The sequence below is a fragment of the Neovison vison genome, chromosome 12, assembly GCF_020171115.1.
Source record: "Neovison vison isolate M4711 chromosome 12, ASM_NN_V1, whole genome shotgun sequence".
In the NCBI taxonomy this organism is placed as follows: domain Eukaryota; kingdom Metazoa; phylum Chordata; class Mammalia; order Carnivora; family Mustelidae; genus Neogale; species Neogale vison.
Genome location: NC_058102.1, coordinates 40,599,667 through 40,621,540, shown reverse-complemented (window position 1 = coordinate 40,621,540; position 21,874 = coordinate 40,599,667). Strand labels below are relative to the sequence as shown.

Below are 21,874 nucleotides of genomic sequence, written 5' to 3'. Positions count from 1 at the left end.
GTTTTAAGGAAAAATCTAACTTATTGAACTGATCTTTTTAAATTACACTCAGCAAATCCACAAACTGCGGCGAGAACTGGTTGCCTCACAAGAAAAAGTTGCTACCCTCACATCTCAACTTTCAGCAAATGTAAGTCACTTTTGATTCTTTTTTGATATATTAAAACAGATTTGTATGTAGTAAATGGGATAATTTTGCAAACTTTAAATGTCTCAAAACAGTCTTCAGTCACTCATATAAAGGTAAACTTTCCTGCACACTGAGTAATGAAATGTAAACCCTATTTGACATGGTTAATTTTTATTTCTTCTAAAGTTGGAAATATTAGTAACAGTTTGAAGAGCTATCTCTTTTCTTATGTCTTATTTTTATTACTCTCCTTAGATTTTTTTTTCAAGCCACCATATCGTTGGGGGTTGATAGCTATTAACTTTGGAAGATAAAAAATTCTATGTGCCCTGACTTCTTCAGTGCAATTTACTGGGCCATTACTTAAGCATCCTATTAAATCCCACCCCCCCCAAAAAAAAATTAGGTCCAAATTTGGGTATCCGAGCAATACTGTAAATGAGAGATAGTTCTCTTAAAAATTTTGGCAGCCTTCTCACAACAGTTTGACCCATTGAGAATGGCAAAAAAAATGCCAACAAAGACCATCAATAATATTAACATTTATTGGATATCTTTCAGTGTGCCAGGGAGTCCTGAGAACAGATGCAGAATAGTACAGGGGACCGTGTGGCATTGTGCCTGGTCCTAAGCAGCATAGAGTCAGGAGCAGCAGTGAGGACTAAGGAAGCTCCTGCTGTTTTGCCATATGTCCTGCCACATCCCTTCAACATTAATCTGTTCAGTGTAGCTTTGGGACCATCATCTGCCTCACCAATCCCTACTCTCCATTGACGTTTTTCTACGTCCTGGACAAAGCAGGACATAGCAAGAGAGAGCAGGTGTAGTCCCACAGGGTAGGACTTGATTAAGAGGGATTTTAAGGATAAAAAGTATGGTATAATATAACTTCGACAGCATGTAAGGAAGTCATTTCCCTCACCGTAGATTCATTTTCGCAGTGTGTTTGAAGGGGTTTTATCTTCTCAACTTTGGGAGAATCAGATTCATTTGGGATTGTGTGTATTTATTTTTATAGATGTTGTCAGGGGATTGTTAAAACTCAGAGTTTTAGAGAATTTGGGGGGCAATACTGGAAGAGAACGGAATTATTTAAGCTATAGTTTACATCTAAGAATAAGTCTTAAATAGTTCAGAAGCAGCTATAAATTTTATACTATAGGCTGGATGAATAATAGTATAAAATACTCTGTCTGGGTTCCTGAATCTTTACCAAGAGGACATATGACAGTGTAAATGTCAAATGTAAGTGTCAAAAACACACGGGGTTGGGTTTATCTTTTATGAGGAAGGCTCAGTGACACGCCCTATGCCTTGAATAACCAAGATATTTGCAGATGTCTTTAATGATTCATCAGAATTTTACTTTATTGTGTAAATGTCTCTCACATGAATTTATATATGCAGGTATTAGCATAATAAACATCCTCTCTACATTATGGAATTGGAACTTTTATAGTATTTTTAAACTGTTGCCATTTAAAAAGCATTACATGCATATGGTATTAAAAAGGAAAACTGAATTGGAAAAAAAAATAGAAAATTCAAAAAAATAAATAAATAAATAAATAATAAAAAGGAAAACTGAAACTAAAAAAAATATATAATAAAAAATATATATATATTTTTTCCCTCAGATACCCTTCCTAAATATAGGTGTTGGGTTGGGGTGGGGGTAATAGTTGACACATGATGAGACATTGGTTTCAGGTGTGCAGCTTAGTGATTTGACAAATTTGTACATTATGCTACGTTCACTGCAAGAACTGGTGACCATCTTATCCATTACATCACTATTACAATATCATTAACTGTATTCCTTATGCTCTGTTTTCTGTTCCCATGATTTACTCATTTCATGAACTGAGGCCTGTGTCTCCCTCTCCCCTTCACCTATTTGCCCACCTGCTTCCCCTCTGCCCCCATCAGTTCATTCTCTGTATTTATAGTTCTGGTTCTGCTTTTTGCTTGTTCATTTTTTTTTTTTTTTCAGATTTCATTTAAAAGTGGAACCATACGCCATTTGCTTTTCTCTTTTCTCTCATTTGTGTTTCACTTAGCATAATAACTCAAGGTCCATTTATGTTGTCTCAAAAGGCAAAATCTCATCCTTTTTTATGGCCGTGTAATATTCGATTGTTAGTTTCTTGTATTTCCTTTCAACATTGATCTGTTTTTATAGCCATGAATACATATATGTAGTACACACTTGCAAAGGCTTACACGTACACACACACACACACACACACACACAGAAGCACCCAACTTTTAACATAAGGGAGCAGTTCTGAAATTTGACCTGTGCCATTGTTTGGAAAGGGAACAAAAATATTTTAAAAGTGTCAGTCATTGGCTACCTACCACTTGTGCTCTCCGGTCATACAGACCACACTGATTTTCACTGATGTGTTTTCATGACCTTACCTCAGATACTCTCAGCAGAGCATTGGTAGGACCACCAGAGGGTGAAAATTGTTTTTTAGGTTTTTTTTTTTTTTTTTTGGTGAAAAATCTTATACCTTTTATCCATAAAACATTTACTCATAGAGTACATAAACAGGTATCCCACATATCTATGGTATTATAACATCATGGAGAAAGTGGACTATTAGGAAAAAAGCATCTACAGTGTCTCCTCAAGGAACAATAATGGAAAAAGAAATGAATACAGAATTAGAGGAAGTAGTGTCAAATAGACAATTTTGTTTAAAAAGTGCTGGTCTTAGAGAAAATGCCCAAATGTCTCCAGCTTCCCCTCGCCACATCTATGTTACACTTAGTAGTGCTTTTTGCATAAGGATGGGAGCTTAAATTATATCCTATTTTGCATGCCTTTTTTTTCACTTCATAATACATTTTATAAATATTCTGATATCACCTAAGAGCCACAGAAAAAAACTATATATAGCAACTTTATTTTTTAAAAAATCACAAACAACCAAAATATCCCTTCATATGTCATTGGATAAAACAAACCATGATAAATTTCTATCATGGTTTTCTACTCAGTGGTCTTGTATGTCTATGTCAATTTGTATTTTTACACATATAATCTTTATACATTTAGAAATTCAAATTACTCGTAAGTTACCTATTCACTGTAAATCATTATGAACTTACTTTCTTTACCATTTGGTTTACAATGTCACTTTAGATCTCAGAGCATACGAATCATCGTAGAATTTTTTTGTTAATATTTTATTTTTTCTAAAAAATAGTTCTAAAAAATACTGCATTTAAATTTCATTCAGAGAGTATGTTCAGATATTCAAAGTAACAAATTCAGATATTTGCTAATATCTGTTGATGTGCGTAATATATGCTTATATTATACATATATTATACATGTGCTTATTATATATATATATTATACATATACATATTATACATATACAGAAATTAATCATAATACAGACTGAATGAAATTATTTGTACAGAACTTTTTAATGTAAGCCAAAAATTATTTTTAACTTTGTAATCCTATTTGGAAGTAAAGATAAACCTTGTATTTTTTTTAGTTTATTTAGACTAAAAGAGTAAAACCTTTATTTAGACAAAAGCTTTATTTAGAGTAAAAGAGTAAACCTTTTAGTTTCTTGTTGAATAAGATCAGTACAATTAGCATTATTGTATAGAAGTGAAGTAGCAAAGGAACCATGATTTTTTAAAGATTTTATTTATTATTTGAGAGAGAGGTCGAGCAAGCACAAGCAAGGGAAGTGGCAAGCAGAGGGAGAAGTAGATTACCCGCTGAGCTGGGAGTCTTACACCAGGCTTCATCCCGGGACCTTGGGATCATGACCTGAGTCAAAGGCAGACGCCTAACTGACTGAGCCACCCAGGTGCCCTGAGATAAGATTTTAATTAATTGTTATTTTTTGAAATTTAATAATTATTTAAGTATCTAGATATTCATTTTTTACTCAATATTTAATCACTCTATCAAGACTAAAATGATTTTCCTTAATTTGGGTTTTTTTTTTAATTGATCTCTTAGTTGATCTGTGTTTGGTCCAGGCAATAATCTTTTTATAAAGAGTCCACACAATAACCCATGTTTTAATTTTTACGTTTGAAACTTACCTGCTTCTCTACTAAAATGCTTCTTCTCCACTTTGTTAAAAGGAGCAGCAGCAGGTGCGCCTGGGTACGGCAGTCAGTTAAGCATCTGACTCTTGGTTTTGGCTCAGGTCATGATCTCAGGGTCGTGAGATCAAGCCCCATGTTGGGGTCTGTGCTCAGGGTGGATTCTGCTTGAGACTCTCTTTCCTTCTCCCCCTGCTTTCTCTCTCTCTCTCTCTCTCTCTAATAAATAAACAGATCTTAAAAAAAAAAAAAGGAGCCATGGTAAATTAGAAAGGTGTCCAACCAACTCACTCCTCATTTGACTGGTAAAGTAAACCTTCATTCAGTAGAATGTGACTGAGTCTTCCCATCCACTTTTGAAGTTCTCTCATTAGAGCTTCAGAAAGCCCCTGGAGGACTCTCTGTAAAGTCCTTTCTACTAGGATGTTTTTAGAAAGGAGAGAGGGTATGTTGGCAGACTGCTGTCCAGCCTTCTCTGAATCAGTACCCCACCTATGAACAGGAAGAAAAGAGGAGCGCCCCAGCAAGCATCTGTGAACATATGGTCATATCATGCAGGGGCCAGGGGCCCTCTGGCCTCTCACCTACAGCCAAGTCCGATGGGGAGCATTAGTTTATGTTCTAATATATTTTGTTTATGAACCTCAGCTCTTACATATTTAGAAATGGGTTCTAAGACAGTATTATTTCCATTTTTCAAAGATACCACTGAATGAATATGTCACAAAATAAAGGGTACTTTTTTTTTTTTTTCCTTTCAGCACATATGTCTTTTAGCCAAAAATCTCTCGGGTATTATTTTGTTTAGGATTGTGTCCTATTTTTTGCTCTATTTAATATTTTTATGTATTCTGGCAGTTACTCTTGCTTTTCTGCATCTCCTTTTACAGAAAACAATTTTGTACGTATTAACAACGACAAACATTGAAGGAACGATTTTATGATGTGTAAAAGAAATGCAAAACCTTATTTATGATAATTTCAGAATCATTTTCAGTACATCTGTTGATTTACAAATATAAAGTCACATTTATATACATCTCTATATAAATCTATGTATATCATTTTTGGTTGATGGACTGTCACTAAATTCTGGGTGAGTGAGTACAATGCAGGCACTTTTCATAATTTTCCATCTTACCGTTTAGCAGCACAATAATTCTCTTTATGTAAAGATTTGGATTATATTATGGGATTCTAAAACTAAAGACAGTATGTACCAGAAATACCTTCCCTTAACTAATATGCATCTGTGTCTATTTTATTCCCTTGACAAACTTTACCTAATACAAGTCAGGGATTGTATCATATTGATATAATTTTGCTCTGGCTTGAAAATTATGCAGCTGTTAATGAAAAAGTCAGCAGCAACTAAACCATGATCAATACCCCCCCTAAAAATCCACAATTTAAAAAAAGTCATCATTTTATTAAGTTTTTCAGGTAAGATCTATTGCTTTATACTCAATTGGTTTTACTTTCCATTTTCCTTCCACTGAGTTGACAAAGATCATCACTGGTAGGAATGGTTCCTGTTATTGGTCTCTTGGACTCCCTTTCCATTAATCCAACTGGTGAGAAATTTAACCTGTATTACCTTCAAAGTAACAAAGTTAATCTGATAATCTAAGCCAAGACCACATAAATTTAAAGCAGTATTTCACTAACATACTCACAAAATATTTTTCATGGAGAATAATGTGACTTAAAATGTTCTTTGGTAACCTCTTATACATTTTCGTATGAGTAATTAATGAACAGCAATGTTCCAAAAATTAAAAACTGACATTGTCATAGTGAATGTTTTGTATTAACTAGTAGCTACAAAATACAGGCAGTATATTTATTCAGCATATTCACATTCCTATTTTCTTTGTCATATTTTAACTCCTGCTTAACTGAGAAAATATGCATAGAAGGTAAAAGTAAAATTTCCTTCTGAGTTTATACATTCAAGTTTATATATCTGATAATAAAGCTGCACAGTTGTTTGGGAGAATTAAAATTACAATATTGAGTAGAATCTTGCATTTCTTTAAGTACATATTAACAGTGGTTTCCAGCCAGAATTTTCTCTATTCTAAAAGAAAGTGAGAGATTTTATTTTAGGAGTTAGTAACCCATTGTATACTCACAGTGGGATTATTGTTAATAACCTAAATGGAAATCGGCACAAATGGTCAATCATGGACAAATATATTATAAATCACATAAAGCAATGCATTCCAGCAAAAATCTAACCCCTGTGACATACCACATGTTTGAATCTCAGAAACACAATGTTAAGAAAAGGAAAACAGTCACAAAAAAATTGTGGCATATGATTCCACTCTGATAGTTTTAAAAATAGACAAGCTAAAACATGGTGTTTAGAGATGCAAGCTTAGTTGTGTAATTATAAGGAGAAGGAAGAAAATAATTATCATAAGTGTTACAATAATAGTGGTTATCTTTGGGGCAGGGAGAGGGGAAGACGGGGGAAAGGTAAGGGAGAACTTCTACAATCTTCTTGACGTGGCTGGGGAGTGTATGAATGTTCACTTGAGAAACCAGTGAGCTGTGCGTTTTCATTTTGTTCACTTTTAATATGGTTAATATGGTTTAATATGGTTTTGTTCACTTAAATTTTTTTTACAATAGAAAAGTTTATGTATGAGAGAAAATGGAACATAACCTTATGCTAATCTCTGATATAGTAAGTCCGATGAAAGGATATTCCTTGTTGTTGGAAACATTTTCAACTACGAGATACTGTTCTTTTTTCTTAAAGAGTGTTATTTATCCTAATAAATCTGCTAACTAGCCTTGGAGTATAATTCTCAAGGTTATGTGCATGTGTGTGTGTGTGTATGAGATTGAGAGAGAGAGAGAGAGAGAGAGAGAGAGCCAGCCAGTTGGTGGGGCAGGGGGTGGGGAGATGGAGGCAAGAGAGAGTGGAAAAAGAATAAAGATTTGTACTGGTGGACTGAAGATTAATTGAAGTATTCTTCACAAATGATCTTTATATTGCTGTGTCAGGAAAAGAAAGGGAGCACAAGATAAGCTCAGAGCTGGGAACAAAGACGCCTTTATATGTGATACTAATGAAAGAGACTTGTACATTCTAGCTGTTACCAATAATGGAATAAAATTCTTGCTGTTATCAGTAGTGGAATAAACTTCTAGCTGTTACAACTAATGGAATAAATTTCTAGTGCCCTAATTCTTGGAACTTCTGGCATGTGTCTGATAATAGTTACCTCAGCTTTTCAGCTCTACTAGAGTAACAAGGTGATGTATTTTAATAAGTCCTTTTACTCCCTTCTCTTAAAAAATTAATCTTTTCCCAAGGATTGTCAAATTTCCCCACCCTTGACACGTATAGTTTTTTATAGATGTAAGGTGTAGAATGTTCTATCATTGTATCTTTGTGAGGGCATAATAAAATTCAATCAGTCTAAGATAAGACAGGATGGGACTGGAAAGGGAGACAAACCATAAGAGACTCTCAATCTCAGGAAACAAACTGAGGGTTGCTGGGGGGTGGGAGGGGTAGGAAGAGGGTGGTTGGGTGATGGACATTGGGGAGGGTATGTGCTATGGTGGATGCTGTGAATTGTGTAAGACTGATGATTCGCAGACGTGTACCCTGAAGCAAATAATACATTATATGTTAATTAAAATGTATAAATAAAAAATTTTTAAAAAGGCACCTGTAGGTCTCCTCCAGCAACAGTGAGAGATTGAAGCACCTCTCCATGCTTAATATTCTGTGAGTGAAGCTGTTGGATAACGGCATGCCAACAGACACTGGCCTATTCAAGAGCTATAAGATTGTCAAATAATTCTTAATCATAAGAGTTAGTGTCTTATACCTCAATATGTATAATTCCCTGAGATTTAAAATAAAACCCCAAATCCATGAAAACTTAAATAAAATGTGACTGAATATCATCTCTAGCTGGCCTCCCTGCACTTCCTTAGTTGAAGGGAATAAAGTAGAAATAAAAGCCCTCTCATTGAAAGGAGTTTGGAAAGTGAAGACAACTCTTTCTGATTCCATTCTTTGTACACACAAAAAGAGGAAAGATGGTGTGTTAACTGTCAGCAGATGTCTGACACTTGAAAAAGAGGATCATGACAATGAAGGAGCTAACAGTATCTGCAAAGGTCATCATGCACGTATGAAAATGAGAAACATTTGTCCATCGGTGGTGGCAGTGGCCTCCTCTTGAGTTTTAAGTCTAAAAACTTGGCAACTCTGAACTTTATTCAGTATTTTGGGTGTCAAATCCCCTGTGATATGCAAGTCAGAAGGTGTTGTTATTTGCAAAATACCATCCCTTTTCAGAAGTTGAACTCACATTAAATGTCAAGAGATGGAAGCGCTGAATTTAAACTGAAGTTTAGAAATGACATAAACAAAGATTTACGTTGAAGGAGAGTCGTCATTGAAAGCTAACCATGACGGTCTTGGTATTTAAAGAGTTAGAATACCTGAAATTAAGCATTTTATAAAATCAAGAGTTGTCATCCATCCACATAAGGTTCTGACATTCAAAACGTGTTCCTTCCATTTTTGTTCCCAGGCTCACCTCGTAGCAGCTTTTGAGAAGAGTTTAGGGAATATGACTGGCCGGCTGCAGAGTCTAACCATGACAGCAGAACAGAAGGTATGTCTAAGAATTGCCACGGGGGGCTTGAAATAAGACAGCAAGTTGCAGAGAATGTTTAAACAATGCATGAGGGACAGCTCCTTAAACATAATGTGGCAGAGGATACATTACACACTAAACTGGAAAATGACAAGATAATACTTTTTTCTTTTCAAATTTTAATTTTTAAAGACATATGATTCAGTTTAACCCAAAGCAGAGCTCACACATCACATGCACACACACACACACGGGCCCACACACACGAAGTTCTTCCCAGGCAGTCTATTATTTTACTCCCAGTTGGACCTATTAAAAGAATACCAATGTTTAGGAAGAGAAACAGTTGTATAGGAGAAGAGTTAGAATATTCTAGGAACAACTTGTTATACAGTTGGCAAGAATTGCACTCCGATAAGAATTTTCACAAACACGTGGTCTGTAGGCCAGATACAGATGATGGCTATAGGCAGAGATGGCTGTGGAAAAAGTCTGGAGGAGAGGCGAGGACTCTGTAAAGGAAGGGGCTCACGTTACAGCATCTGTGGGACAAGAGGCTGAAACACTGATCCTGAGCTGAAGTTTAGAAATACAGAATGCTAACTGAAAATTTGTGTCCTTTTGGAGTAATGTGGGTTAGTTGGCATCTGAATTGCTGTCTTTGAAAAGTAAAGTTAACTCATATCAAAAATCTTAAAATAAACCCAAAGGGTTTTATGGAAGGGGGGAAGGAATTCTAAAAAGAAAGAAACAGGAGAATTTAGTTCATGAGGCAAACATATCGAAAAGGTTCATGTTGCCAGGAAAGAATATGGACACTTTCCATTGGAGGACCAGTAACTTACCTCTCAGCCATTATTTTGGTAACCCTGACCTGAGACCTTGGATCAGTGTAAGAGACAGATGAAGTCTCTAAAACTATATGGAAACATTTGTAAAAACTGCATATGGGCATAATATGAGCAGACGTCCATAGTTTTCGTCTAATTTCCAAAGCGATCCAAAATCAAGAAGGCTTTGAATATTTTCAGAATCAGTACCTATTTCTGTCCTGAGAAATGGCTTCAGCTCTGTCTTCAGTTCTGTAAAGTATGTCATTAGCTTTAGAGAACTAGTATATGTTACCATTTTGTCAGTTTACCATTTTTTTTAAGTTAAATTAAAAAAAAAAAAACCTGAATGAACAGACCAATTAAACTCAGGAGAAAACCAAATATTCCTGTACTAGCCTGGTGTAATTAGCAAACTCTGTTTTATTTGCCCTTATCTTCATTCTCCTATTTCAGAGATTTTCCCCTGCCCATGGAAGAGAATACTGTGCATCCCTGTCAAACCTGTTCTGTAAGGGAAGGTGACAAATGCCTCTTGGGCACAGGAATTTTATCTTCATCTTTTTTTGAAAGGGAGAGAAGCTGTCCAGTTTACCACTTCACTATATAACCTAAGAGCTCAGCAAACAGGATGACGAGGTCATTTAGGGCAGCCAAGTGGGGAAGAATATGAATATTGGAGCCCAGGGAAGCTTGAGTATGAATCTCGGGGAACCTCTTAAGAGCTGTCGAGTCTTCTTTTGCTGACCCTCACGGTCATCATTTTAGAAGTCAGGTTTATAATAACTACCTTGCAGAATCACTCTGAGCAATAAACAAGATACGATCTAAGGCCACATACAGTGGATAGTCCAAAAAAAATGTTACCTTTCTTTACATTTCCCTCCTTTTTTCCATTAAAAAAAAAAAAAGTAGGTTAAACCAAATTCATCATTGATCACATGCCAGTGTCTTGCTAAAAATCATGGTTAGTATTCAAGTCTCAGTGTCTTCAAGAAATCAAAATTAGCATTTTTTACCATCCCATATTTCCTTCGATTCTTTTGTATTTATAAGTTAAACTTCTCATAGATATTGAAAAACTATGATGCATTTGTTAATTTGTAATGCCTCTGAATAATGCCTGAGTGTTTTTAAATGTATCTGCATAATACACGGAATTTTATAACTGTGTGCACATTAACCATAAAGGAACATTGCCAAAACTATAAAATTTTCTCAGAAGATATCATGGTGTCTGAAATTGCCTTGCCATTTTTTAACTGAAAATAAAGTGATTGCATGTCTCAATCCAAGCCGTACACACACAACAACATTAGTAAGTAGTTTATTTTACTAATCTGAGATTTATAACTTGCGTACTTCCAAGGTGGCTTTGGGAATCATAAAATTAATTGCAATATGAAATGGCTCAATTCCATAACAGAATCTAGTGCAAACAAGCAGAGAAATGTATATAACAAGATGCCTGAGCCTGTGTAATCAGTACCACAAAGCCCTGAAAGGAGTTGAATGTCAAGGAGGCTAAGGCACAAAGGGAGATTGCTTGGTCCGTCTGTTCTCATTTTCTGACCAGAAGAGCATAATTTAGATCGAAGAGACAAACTTTTTGGCACTGAATTCAAGGACAAATTTATTGTAAAGTTTCTTAAATTGGGGTCATGGAATAACAAAAGGCAAAACCGCTGTTCAAATAGACATTTCTCTAAAAGCTGAGGGCATAACATTTAATCATATTTCAGTAAAGTCATTTCTTTAGGGAGCTGAGATAAAAGGGTATATTGCTCTCTGGTGATCCAACAATCCTGGGAAAAAGATTAGTGCATATAGAGCAGAGGTTTTGAAACTCTGTTCTTCAAGTTCCAAGGCTCATTTGCCCATTTAATCATTCACCAAAGCATGTTGAATTTCTACTGTGTATGAGAGACGGCTCTAGCTAGTGAGAATTCAGCAGTGAAATACATATATGTAGGTAACATATACTCCATATAATATATGTATGCATTTTATTTATATACACATACACACACATGCTGTTTACATCCTAGTTTATAACTGGTTATAATATAAAATAGAGTTTATTTTCTAATAGGTGATAGGTTAGGATTATAAATACAGGATTCCAGGTGAGGATAAGCACCACTGAGAATGTTGAGAGTGAGGATGTTGGGAGGCAAGGTGGGATGCTAACACATGAAGCAACAAAAGCCAAGATGGTTACATGTTCTTGGCTACATGCTTAAACGTAAATGAAGCTGGGACTCAAATCCAAGTGTCTGGACTTCTTCTGGCTTCAAAGTATGATTTTCAACAATCATATGGCATCAATAGCCTGAATGCTGTATCAAAATTTTAGCTTGATTTTATAGACCAAGTCCACTTCCTTGAATAGTGTCTTAAAATCTTTCCTTGTTCCCAGGTGCCATATCTGGACTCCTGGTTCTCTTACCAGAGCACGGCTTTTATACATTTATAGCCTGGTGAGAAGGAAAAGACATGTATGAATCGCTCGGGAGGCAGAAAATTTGGGGTGCCATTGGAAATATAATAATATAGTGTCCTGAGTGGGCTCACAGGGGACCACTGAATCTTGACTTTGGTTCCAGAAGTGAAGATGGCACGGTTAGAAGTAGGGGTAGGGGTAGAAGATGGTGGGGTGGGAGATGGGAGTAGATGCGGCACCGAGAGGGCCCTTTGGGCTCTAGGAGGATGAAGAAGAAGAATTCCAGGAAAACGGGGGACTACATGTTGTAGAAGAAGGGGCACAGTGAGCATGAGCAGCAAGGAGGGACATTAAAGGAGACATTAAGGGACTTGGAGAGGGAAAACGTGAAACTAAGGCTAGAAAGATGTCTAGGGAATTTGGTCCTTGAAAACAAGGAGCCATTCCAAGGCTTTTGACTCTAAACTAACATGATAAAAGTTAGTTAATGAAGATCAGTTCATCAGGATTTCCCAGACAGTTTAATAGCATCCTCAGTAGCGACTGGAAGGCTACGTGCTACATAATAGTAAGTTTATAAGTAGGAAAAATTGAGATACTTGTCATGAATGCTTGTTAGCTGGACAGAGAAATTGTCTCTAAGTATTGCCCTATACCTAACCTAAGGTTCAACAGATGGCAACACTTACATAGTCTGATCAAGAATTTTGTCTGGAGGGGCGCCTGGGTGGCTCAGTAGGTTAAGCCTCTGCCTTCGGCTCAGGTCATGAGCTCAGGGTTCTGGGATCGAGCCCCACATCGGGCTCTCTGCTCAGCAGGGAGCCTGCTTTCCCCTTTCTCTCTCTGCCTGCCTCTCTGCCTTCTTGTGATCTCTGTCAAATAAATAAATAAAATCTTAAGAAAAAAAAGAATTTTGCCTGGATTTATGGTCCTTGTCCCTTCATTAGCACTTCTCCATCAAGATTCTTTGAGAGAATTAAGATTTAATGGCCCGAGATATCTATTATATGTGATAAAAATAACTTTTTTCTCTGCATCTGGAGTGGTACAACCTTTGTACCATCCTTGTCAGAACTGAAAAAAAAAATGCTATTCAAATTTTTGTTCAGCACCTTATTTTGTTCTAGAATACCAGATGGCAAAGGCTGTAATGCAAGTCATCAAAATGGCAAGAATTTTACAAATCTGTATTTTTATGAATGAATTTTTTTTCAGAACTACTGCTAAATTCCAGCGAACTTACTAAGGCTATACTCACTGATAATTTGAAGACTTTCAAATTATTTCCCTGGAGCAGTTGTGCCAGAGGCCATTAGAACATATATTGAGGTGTACTTGGTTAGTCTTTTTAGAATGTCAGAACACAGGGGCACGTGGGTGGCTCAGTTGATTAAATGTCTGACTCTTGATTTCAGCTCAGGTCATGATCTCAGGGTTGTGATGCTGAGATCCAGGTCCCTGCTGGGCGTGAAGCCTGCTTAAGATGCTCTCTCTGCCTCTCTGCCTCTCTCTCTCTCTCTCTCTCTCTCTCGCTCAAAATAATTAATTAACAGGAATGTCAGAGACAACAGAGGGATATCTTTTTGTAGAAGTGGTAGAGCTCAGATACTGATCCTCAGGCCAACTGTGAAGTCTGGGGTTTGCTCACTCTTACCTCTGTGAAGCTACTTTTTTGGTGACTAGATGAATAGACGCTTAAGCATTAAAAATGAGAAAATGCAAAGCCAATTATCTGAAAATAGATAATGTGAAACTAGCTAAAAATTTCATTGAATTGGGTCTTTACATTAACTCTTCCCATTTCAGGTTAAAATATTTGTCATATAGAAGTGTTTTTGAAAATGTATCACTAGAGGGGCGCCTGGGTAGCTCAGTGGGTTAAAGCCTCTGCCTTCGGCTCAGTCATGATCCTCAGGGTCCTGGGATCAAGCCCCGCATTGGACTCTCTGCTCAGCATGCTTCCCCCTCACTCTCTGCATACTGTGATCTCTCTTTGTCAGATAAATAATAAAATCTTTAAAAAATATGTATCACTAGAGTCAGAAAATATGTTCACTAGCCTTTTAGAGCAAAGGAGAGCTTGAATCCATGTTATTCATGGAATCAAGTTACTTGCACTACTGGAATTCAGGGAACTTAGAGCATTTTGTTATAGTCAGGGCTGGTTGGGTTATTTCAGTAGAAAAATTTACAAGCTTTCAAGGCACATACATAGGCATGGAGAGTAGGACATGTTCAAAGAAACTACAGCTAGATAGTGTAAGATTAACTGAGTGCCAGTGTAAGGAAGCAAAAGCAGGTTTAGTGCAAATTTTTAAGTCTTGCCTAGAAGGTCAAATTGGTTGAGCCAAGCCTGTAGGATTTTCAGCAAGGCCTGTGTCCAGAAGAAATTTGGAAGGAGGTCAGATGCAGTTAGGAAATTAGGTTGGAAGAGCCACTAGGTTAGGGCTAGTATTATGACAAAGTATTTGATCACCTCATTTTGAAGCATTCTAAGTCTGACCTTGATAACTCGGTTAGCCTCAGAGACATGTACAAAGCAGTTAGAAAAGATACTGGCTCCATCCAGCTTGTTTTACACGAGAAACTGTCTTGGAAAAAGCAGATGTCTGGGGCATTGTTATCTTGAAGAGCTTATTATAGGTGAAGGAAGTTTCAGTTTAGTTCCCACTTTTGAAAAGTGGAAAAATACCAACAAAGTATAATCTGATCATCTATTCCTAAGATCCTGTACAGAATCATCCTAGGTCCTGTCTTCTCTTTAGTATATAATGTATATACTGTATATACAGTATATAACTACTGAATTAGAAGAGGCATTAAGCCTATATCTTGATGGCATATACGTTTTCCAGGGTTTTCTTCTGGAAGTTGAATAAAGAGTCTCAAAACTGAAGTATCTTTTATTTGGTCCCCTTCAAAATAAAGAGACTAAATGAAAATATTTCGGAGTGTCAAATGATTTTATATTTGGCTATTTCTAGAACTTGCTTCTTATTATATTTCTGATCTACTCCACACCAGGCACCCCCCCCCTCAAAAAAAGAGGCTTTCATAATTGTACTTGGAAGCAGCATCGTAATTTCTAAGCATTATAGTCATCTTAGAAAAATATAAATTAAGGGATACTCTGGGTGGCATAATCAGTTGAGGGTCTGACTCTTGGTCTTAGCTCAGGTCGTGATCTCAAGATAGTGATCTTAGGGTTGTGATATCTAGCCCTGCCTGGGGCCCTGTGCTCAGCTCACAGCCTGTTTGGGATTCTTTCTTCCTCTCCCTCCGCCCATCCTGCTTAGGTTCTCTCTCTAAAATAAATAAAAAAATATTTTTTAAAAAAGATATATAGCTTAAAAATAAATGTGAACCACCAACTGTAATTATGAAGAAGAAGGAAAAGAAGACTAGAAACAAACTATTATAAAACAATTTCTAAGTCTCAGCCAAGTTTTCATTTTAAAGTGCTTTTATTAATCTTTATGTACTTACTACTGGAAGAGAGAAAGGGAAACCTGACTTTGTTGCCTTCCGAAGGAAATGATTTCACTGACTTAGCCATATCCAGACTTTCTGTTTAGAATGAACAATAACATCACAGATGTTTTGATATGGCACTGTAGGTGATCAAACACCCCATTGTTAAAACATACGTAGAATTGAAGCTTTACATTATTCTTTGAAGGAGAGAAACACCTGTTTAACATAGACCAGAACATTTGAACAAAATCATCCCAAAATGTACTGAGATCATAAATATCAGAGAAAAGATAAAGTCTACAACAACTAAATAAGCTGAATGCATTAAATGGTCGGAAAGTGCAGAGAAGGGACTTTTTTATCTGAAAGGAAAGCTAAGAGGTTTCAAGTGTATGAAGATATTTCACCAGGCCTTTAATGGTGAGAAAAATACTTAAAGCAAAGGGAGAAATCATATGGGAAAACTCAGTGAAAGGGATAGAGTGATAGTTTGAGTGATGTGGAAGGTGGATCTCATTAACTGAAATAAGGAAGAAGGAAGGGATTTTTGCAGATATGAAGAGACACCTAGTTCAGGTTTGGAGAGATTATCAGTGTTAAATTTAACTATCTTTTTTTTTTTCCAATTTATTTATTTTCAGAAAAACAGTATTCATTATTTTTTCACCACACCCAGTGCTCCATGCAAGCCGTGCCCTCTATAATACCCACCACCTGGTACCCCAACCTCCCACCCCTCCGCCACTTCAAACCCCTCAGATTGTTAACTATCTTTTTAATGAAAGTCACTGGAATATCTTATAGGCCCTTACTTATACTTATCAAGTTCCCCTGAAGAACTGCTAATATGAATTTGGCTAATTTTTTCATATGTATTTTTTTCATTTTTCATACATATGATTTTCATACATATGATTTTCCCACTTTACATAATGAATGTACGTGTTACCTAGTTATTCTGCCTTTGGGTCTATTGTTCCATGCTGTATAACAACTAGCCTCTTAATAGCTGTTGTGTTTTTAAAGCTACTTAATTTTAGGGGCACCTGGGTGGCTCAGTTAATTGAGGTTCTGCCTTTGACCCAGGTCATGATCCCCAGGGTCTGGGGATCGAGCCCCACATCAGACTCCCTGTCCAGTGGGGAGTCTGCTTCTCCCTCTTCCTCTGCCCCTCCCCCAGCCACTTGTGTCTGCTCTTTCTCAAATAAATAAATAATATTTTTAAAGAGGACACTTAATTTTAGTGGGTGCCTGGGTGGCTCAGTGGGTTAAGCTGCTGCCTTCGGCTCAGATCATGATCTCAGGGTCCTGGGATCGAGCCCCTGCATTGGGCTCTCTGCTCAGCAGGGAGCCTGCTTCCTCCTCTCTCTCTCTCTGCCTGCCTCTCTGCCTACTTGTGATCTCTGTCATATAAATAAATAAAATCTTAAAAAAAAAAGATACTTAATTTTAAAAGTGATCATTCTTCTATCTCATATTAAATGCAGTTTTCTGAAAAAGCAATATTCCCTGAGCATTCCACTTCTAATCTTTTTAAAAACAGTTTTGAGGAGAGATTTCTCTAGAAAAGTTTAAAGTTTAGACATTGAAATAAGTCAGCCTACTCATAAAATTAAGCTGTATTTTTTAGACCTTTGCATGAGATCTCATTCCATTTTTATTCTTTCAACCTAAGGCCACATTTTTCAGCAGATTTTTTTAATCCATAGTACAAGCACTCTTGATTTTAAATTCAAGGATGAAAATTGGATTTTCATTAAAATTTAATGTGTATTCTAGTCTATATGTTGTAAAATTATTATTTAAATTATGTGATTCATTAAGTATGCACTATAGAATTCCTTTTTTGAAGTTTTCTGGTAAAGGTAGAATGAATTTCTGTAAATATTTTACTATTGGGAGATTTATTTTAAATGGAAAATACATTAAATTTTGGAAAACTTACCTATTACTGATTGAGCAAGGGACAAAATTATAGATAGAACTTGAAGAGAGTGAGAAATTATGATGAATTGGGTCTGAATTTTGTATTATGGCAGTGGAAATTTTCCACAAACATGTTATTTTTCCTTTTTGATGAATATATGCAAATTAAATTACAGTCAAATATTTGAAGATCCAGCTGTGAATCTGGAAGGTTGCTACAGATCGCTCATTATGAGATTCTTTGACTTATAAACTATTAGAAGTCTGTAAGAGGGTTTATTATCATTTTAATTATCTGTCCTCTATTAGAAATATGTCAGATATCCAGTGAAAATAGTTATAGGACATACTAGGTATCCATTCCAAACTTGGCTATCATTTCACTTAGCATTGCCTATTTTATGTTTTTTGGGTTTTTTAGTTTTTTAGTTTTTTTTTTTTTTTAAGTGTCTAGGGTTAGACTAGTCTCTGGATGTTCTTACATCTGAAGATGTTTCCTCCAAAAGCAATTGTGGTGATCTTACCTTTTTAATATATTCTGGGAGATGGAGACTAGGAATAAGCTATTTACTATAGAGTGAAGAAACTGAGCCTGATTCTTTGAATTTCTGCCAAAGATGCTACAGAAAATGATGAATGACAATTTACATTCCCTAGGGATTCTCCTTCTAAGAGGCTGACAACAATTCTAATTTTTAGAGTTGTCACCACTGCCCCTTGTTTTTGAGCTCCTCAGGGAAATACTGCCCATGCTGAAATAATATTCTACTTCCTTTTTTGGAGAGGCATATATCCTATCTTCTTCATTTTTCCCTGTAGTCATTTCTGACAATTCACTTAGATAACTGTGAAAAATCATGTCTATGTTCATTGGGACACATCTTAAAGTTACCCTGAGTTCAATAAGAAAAGAGATGTTTCATAACAATTTGATGTGTAGGCTACCTTTTTTTTTTTTTTTTAATAAATTGGTATCATTTAAGGGCTATAGATTGCATGTACTTCTATTCACTTAAAAAAAAAAAATCCTGTGTTGCTTTGGCTTGGTAAAATTGGGTCTCCATACTGGGAATATTACTGGATGAAAAGTATCAGAATCTAAGATGACCTTGATTTGCCCAGCAGAATTTAATAAGATGACGTGTAGTTAAGGCAAGGTAGGGATGAGTTCCTGCTTTTATACTTGAACATAAAGAATCAGTTCCCCAAGGGCAATATAAAGGAGACAAAATCTGAAGTCATTCATTCAACAAGAATTCAGGGTTTCCGGCTGACAGTAAATGCCATGTGAGGCACCTATGCAATTCTGCTCACTACTCTCTGATCTAATCATGGTGGTATTAATAAGTGTGGTATCAAATGTGCAGTGTGATGTCTTGCTTTATGTTGCATTGGTCAGCTTTAGATGCTACCCTTTGAAAGGAATAAAGACTATTCAGATCACATTTATATGAGAATAACCAAGACATTTTTCTAAAATTCTCCTTTACATTTAGATAAATAAGAAGTTGTTAGATATGACTTGACAAGGTCAGTCAGGCATCCAAATCTCCCCAGACATTAGTACTACATAAAATGAAACCCGTGTGATGGTGAATTATGAACAAGGACATTTTATTTTTCTCTCTAGGCATTAAAACTTCTAAATTCTGTTTGTTTCACAGGAATCTGAACTTATAGAACTAAGAGAAACCATTGAAATGCTGAAGGCCCAGAATTCTGCTGCCCAGGCTGCTATCCAGGGAGCACTGAATGGTCCAGACCATCCTCCCAAAGGTATATTTAGAAATACTGCCATTTTTTCATTCAATATAATAAATACCCATTTTATTTTGTTTATTGGAGTGAAGCTGCTTTTATTCAGTGGCACTGCCTTTTATAATGAATAAGTAGGCCTTAATGTAGTCAAAATGCCAGAAATTAAGAATAATAGATTTCCTTATCAATAATTTTTTAGTTAACCTTAAGGAATTTGCCTCTATGCACACAATTTTCTCTTTGATTTGGTGAAAGTGGGGTTAGGGGAGGTTGCTTAATGCATTTATATCTGACTTCAAGCAAAACACACCCTGTAAGGAGTCTGAAAATCTAGATCTGTAAACAAAAATAAAATAATTTATATGGTGAAATATCAAGTAATAGGTATGAGGAAAATATCATTCTGGATGGAGGCAATAGACAGGTACATATCTTACTGAAATGTTAAAAACAGTAAGAAAAAGGACCGAAAGTCTACTTTTCATTATTACTATGCTTCATCAGTTCTCAACAATAATAGGGGCACATGGTTAAGTGTCTACCTTTGGCTCAGGTCACGATCTCCAGATCCTGGGATCGAGTTCTGCATCAGGCTCTTGGCTGGCTCAGCGGGGAGTCTGCTTCACCCTCTCCCTCTGCCTCTCCCTGCCTGCTTGTGTGCTTTCTCGGTCTCTCTCTTTCAAATGAATAAATAAAATCTTAAAATATAATAATAAAATAATCTTATTTACCACCATACCTTCCTTAGTTTCCCACTGAAGAGATGCTTTGTATTCATGTCATGTCATTTTTTTTTCTTTGCATAGGTTCTACTTATTCATGTCCTAACTCTTCACCAGCATACCAAAAAAAAAAAAAAAAAAAAAAAAAAAAAGCTTTTCTAAACCCTGAATGCCCTATCATGTACTTTCCCATTTCCAGGTGAATCCTGGGACCATTTTATGGAATCTTTTAATGTCTCCAACAGTCAGTCACACTTCAGACCTCTGAAATATGGCTTCTCCTACTATCAAACCAAAACTGTTCTCTCCAGGGGACGCCTGGGTGGCGCAGTTGGTTAAACGACTGCCTCTGGCTCAGGGCGTGATCCTGGAGTCCCGGGATCGAGTCCCACATCAGGCTCCCAGCTCCATGGGGAGTCTGCTTCTCCCTCTGACCTTCTCCTCGCTCATGATCTCTCTCACTGTCTCTCTCTCTCAAATAAATAAAATAAAATAAAAAAAAAATAAAAAAAAAAAAAACTGTTCTCTCCAGGATCCATAATGACTTACAGGACACAAAATCCAGTACAACGTTTTAAAATTCTTATCATATTTGACATGTAAATAGCATTTGATATTGATGTCCTTCTATCCTACCAATCACATTCATCTCTACACACTCTTAGTTTTTCTCCGGATTCTTTGAACTCTCTTTCAAAGTTTGTTTTGCAGGGTCACTCCTTTATGTCCGTTTGTTAAATGTTGGTATTTCTTAAAAACCCAGTCCTCAATTGACTTCCTTTAAGATTTGGTACACTGTGAGTCTCTTCATCCTCTCTAAAAGTCTGTACAAACTCATCTACTCCTCTAGCTATAATTATCATTTATGTGTTGATAACTGTCCAATATATCTCTCCAGGCCTGGCTCCTCTTTTGAGTTACAGATCTGTAAATCTAGCTGCCCCAGAGAGAGCTGTCTTTGGTTATCTTTGGATGTCTGTTTGTCACACTAAACTCAACATCTCCAAATTTGAACTTGTCATCTTCCCTCTTCGCCTGCTTTGCCTTCAGTGTTCCTTGCCTCAGTAAACGGTACCTCCATCCTTCTATATATAGCCATAAATCCAGATGTCATTCATAAATCCTCTTCTCTTCATTAAATCACTAAGCTCTATTGATTCTACCTGTTAAATATCTCTCGGATCTGTTCCCTTTTCTCTGATCCTCCTAACACCATCTCTCATCTCTCCCCTGAACTATGACCACAAACTCCTAAATCCTTCCTGCCTTTCATCCTGCACCACTTTATATCATTCTGAAACCAAAGCTGTTGTCAACAACATATATATACAGATGTCCCATTGCCCTTAGGATGAAATGCAAACTTCTTAACATGACATAATCTTTCTTCACCAGCTTTGTTCATTCAGCAAATATTTATTGGCTGCCACTTACTAGCTAGACACTGCTTTAGACCTTATTCTCTGCTTTTTTGTCATGTTGTATATTTCAGCTACCCTGAACTACTTCTAATTCTCTAGAAGTTCTTTTTGTGTTCTGGTTATATCTCCTTAAAATTTTCAACATAAAAACTTTTTGAAACCTTATAAGAGTTGGACTAAATATGCCTCCTTGACCCTTAAGCTGGAAGAGGTCCCCTTGTGATATCTTTCTGGAAATACTGTGCTTCTATCCAAATTTGTAGTATATTTTGGTGCCTTAATTTATGTAAGTTCAGCCTTTTCTGATCAACGGTAGGGTTGTTTGTTTTTTTTCAATCCAAGTGGCCATGATGATGCCTTATGACACAAAAGGGGCTTATTTGAATTTTGATTTTAAAAATGTAATTTTTTAATCACTTGAATTTAAATTTTAGGGAAAAATTATATAAA

At 36.2% G+C, this 21,874-nt stretch overlaps 1 protein-coding gene across 7 annotated transcripts in view; it reads left to right on the top strand.

The window, feature by feature from the left end:
- NAV3 (neuron navigator 3) overlaps positions 1 to 21,874 on the top strand; it is a 611,692-nt gene that overhangs the window by 544,065 nt on the left and 45,753 nt on the right. For all 7 annotated transcript variants that reach the window (XM_044228605.1, XM_044228606.1, XM_044228604.1 and 4 more), the window contains 3 exons: positions 53 to 130; positions 8,785 to 8,868; positions 19,188 to 19,299. In XM_044228605.1, the coding sequence (XP_044084540.1) occupies positions 53 to 130; positions 8,785 to 8,868; positions 19,188 to 19,299 (274 nt within the window). The remainder of the gene's footprint in view (positions 1 to 52; positions 131 to 8,784; positions 8,869 to 19,187; positions 19,300 to 21,874) is intronic.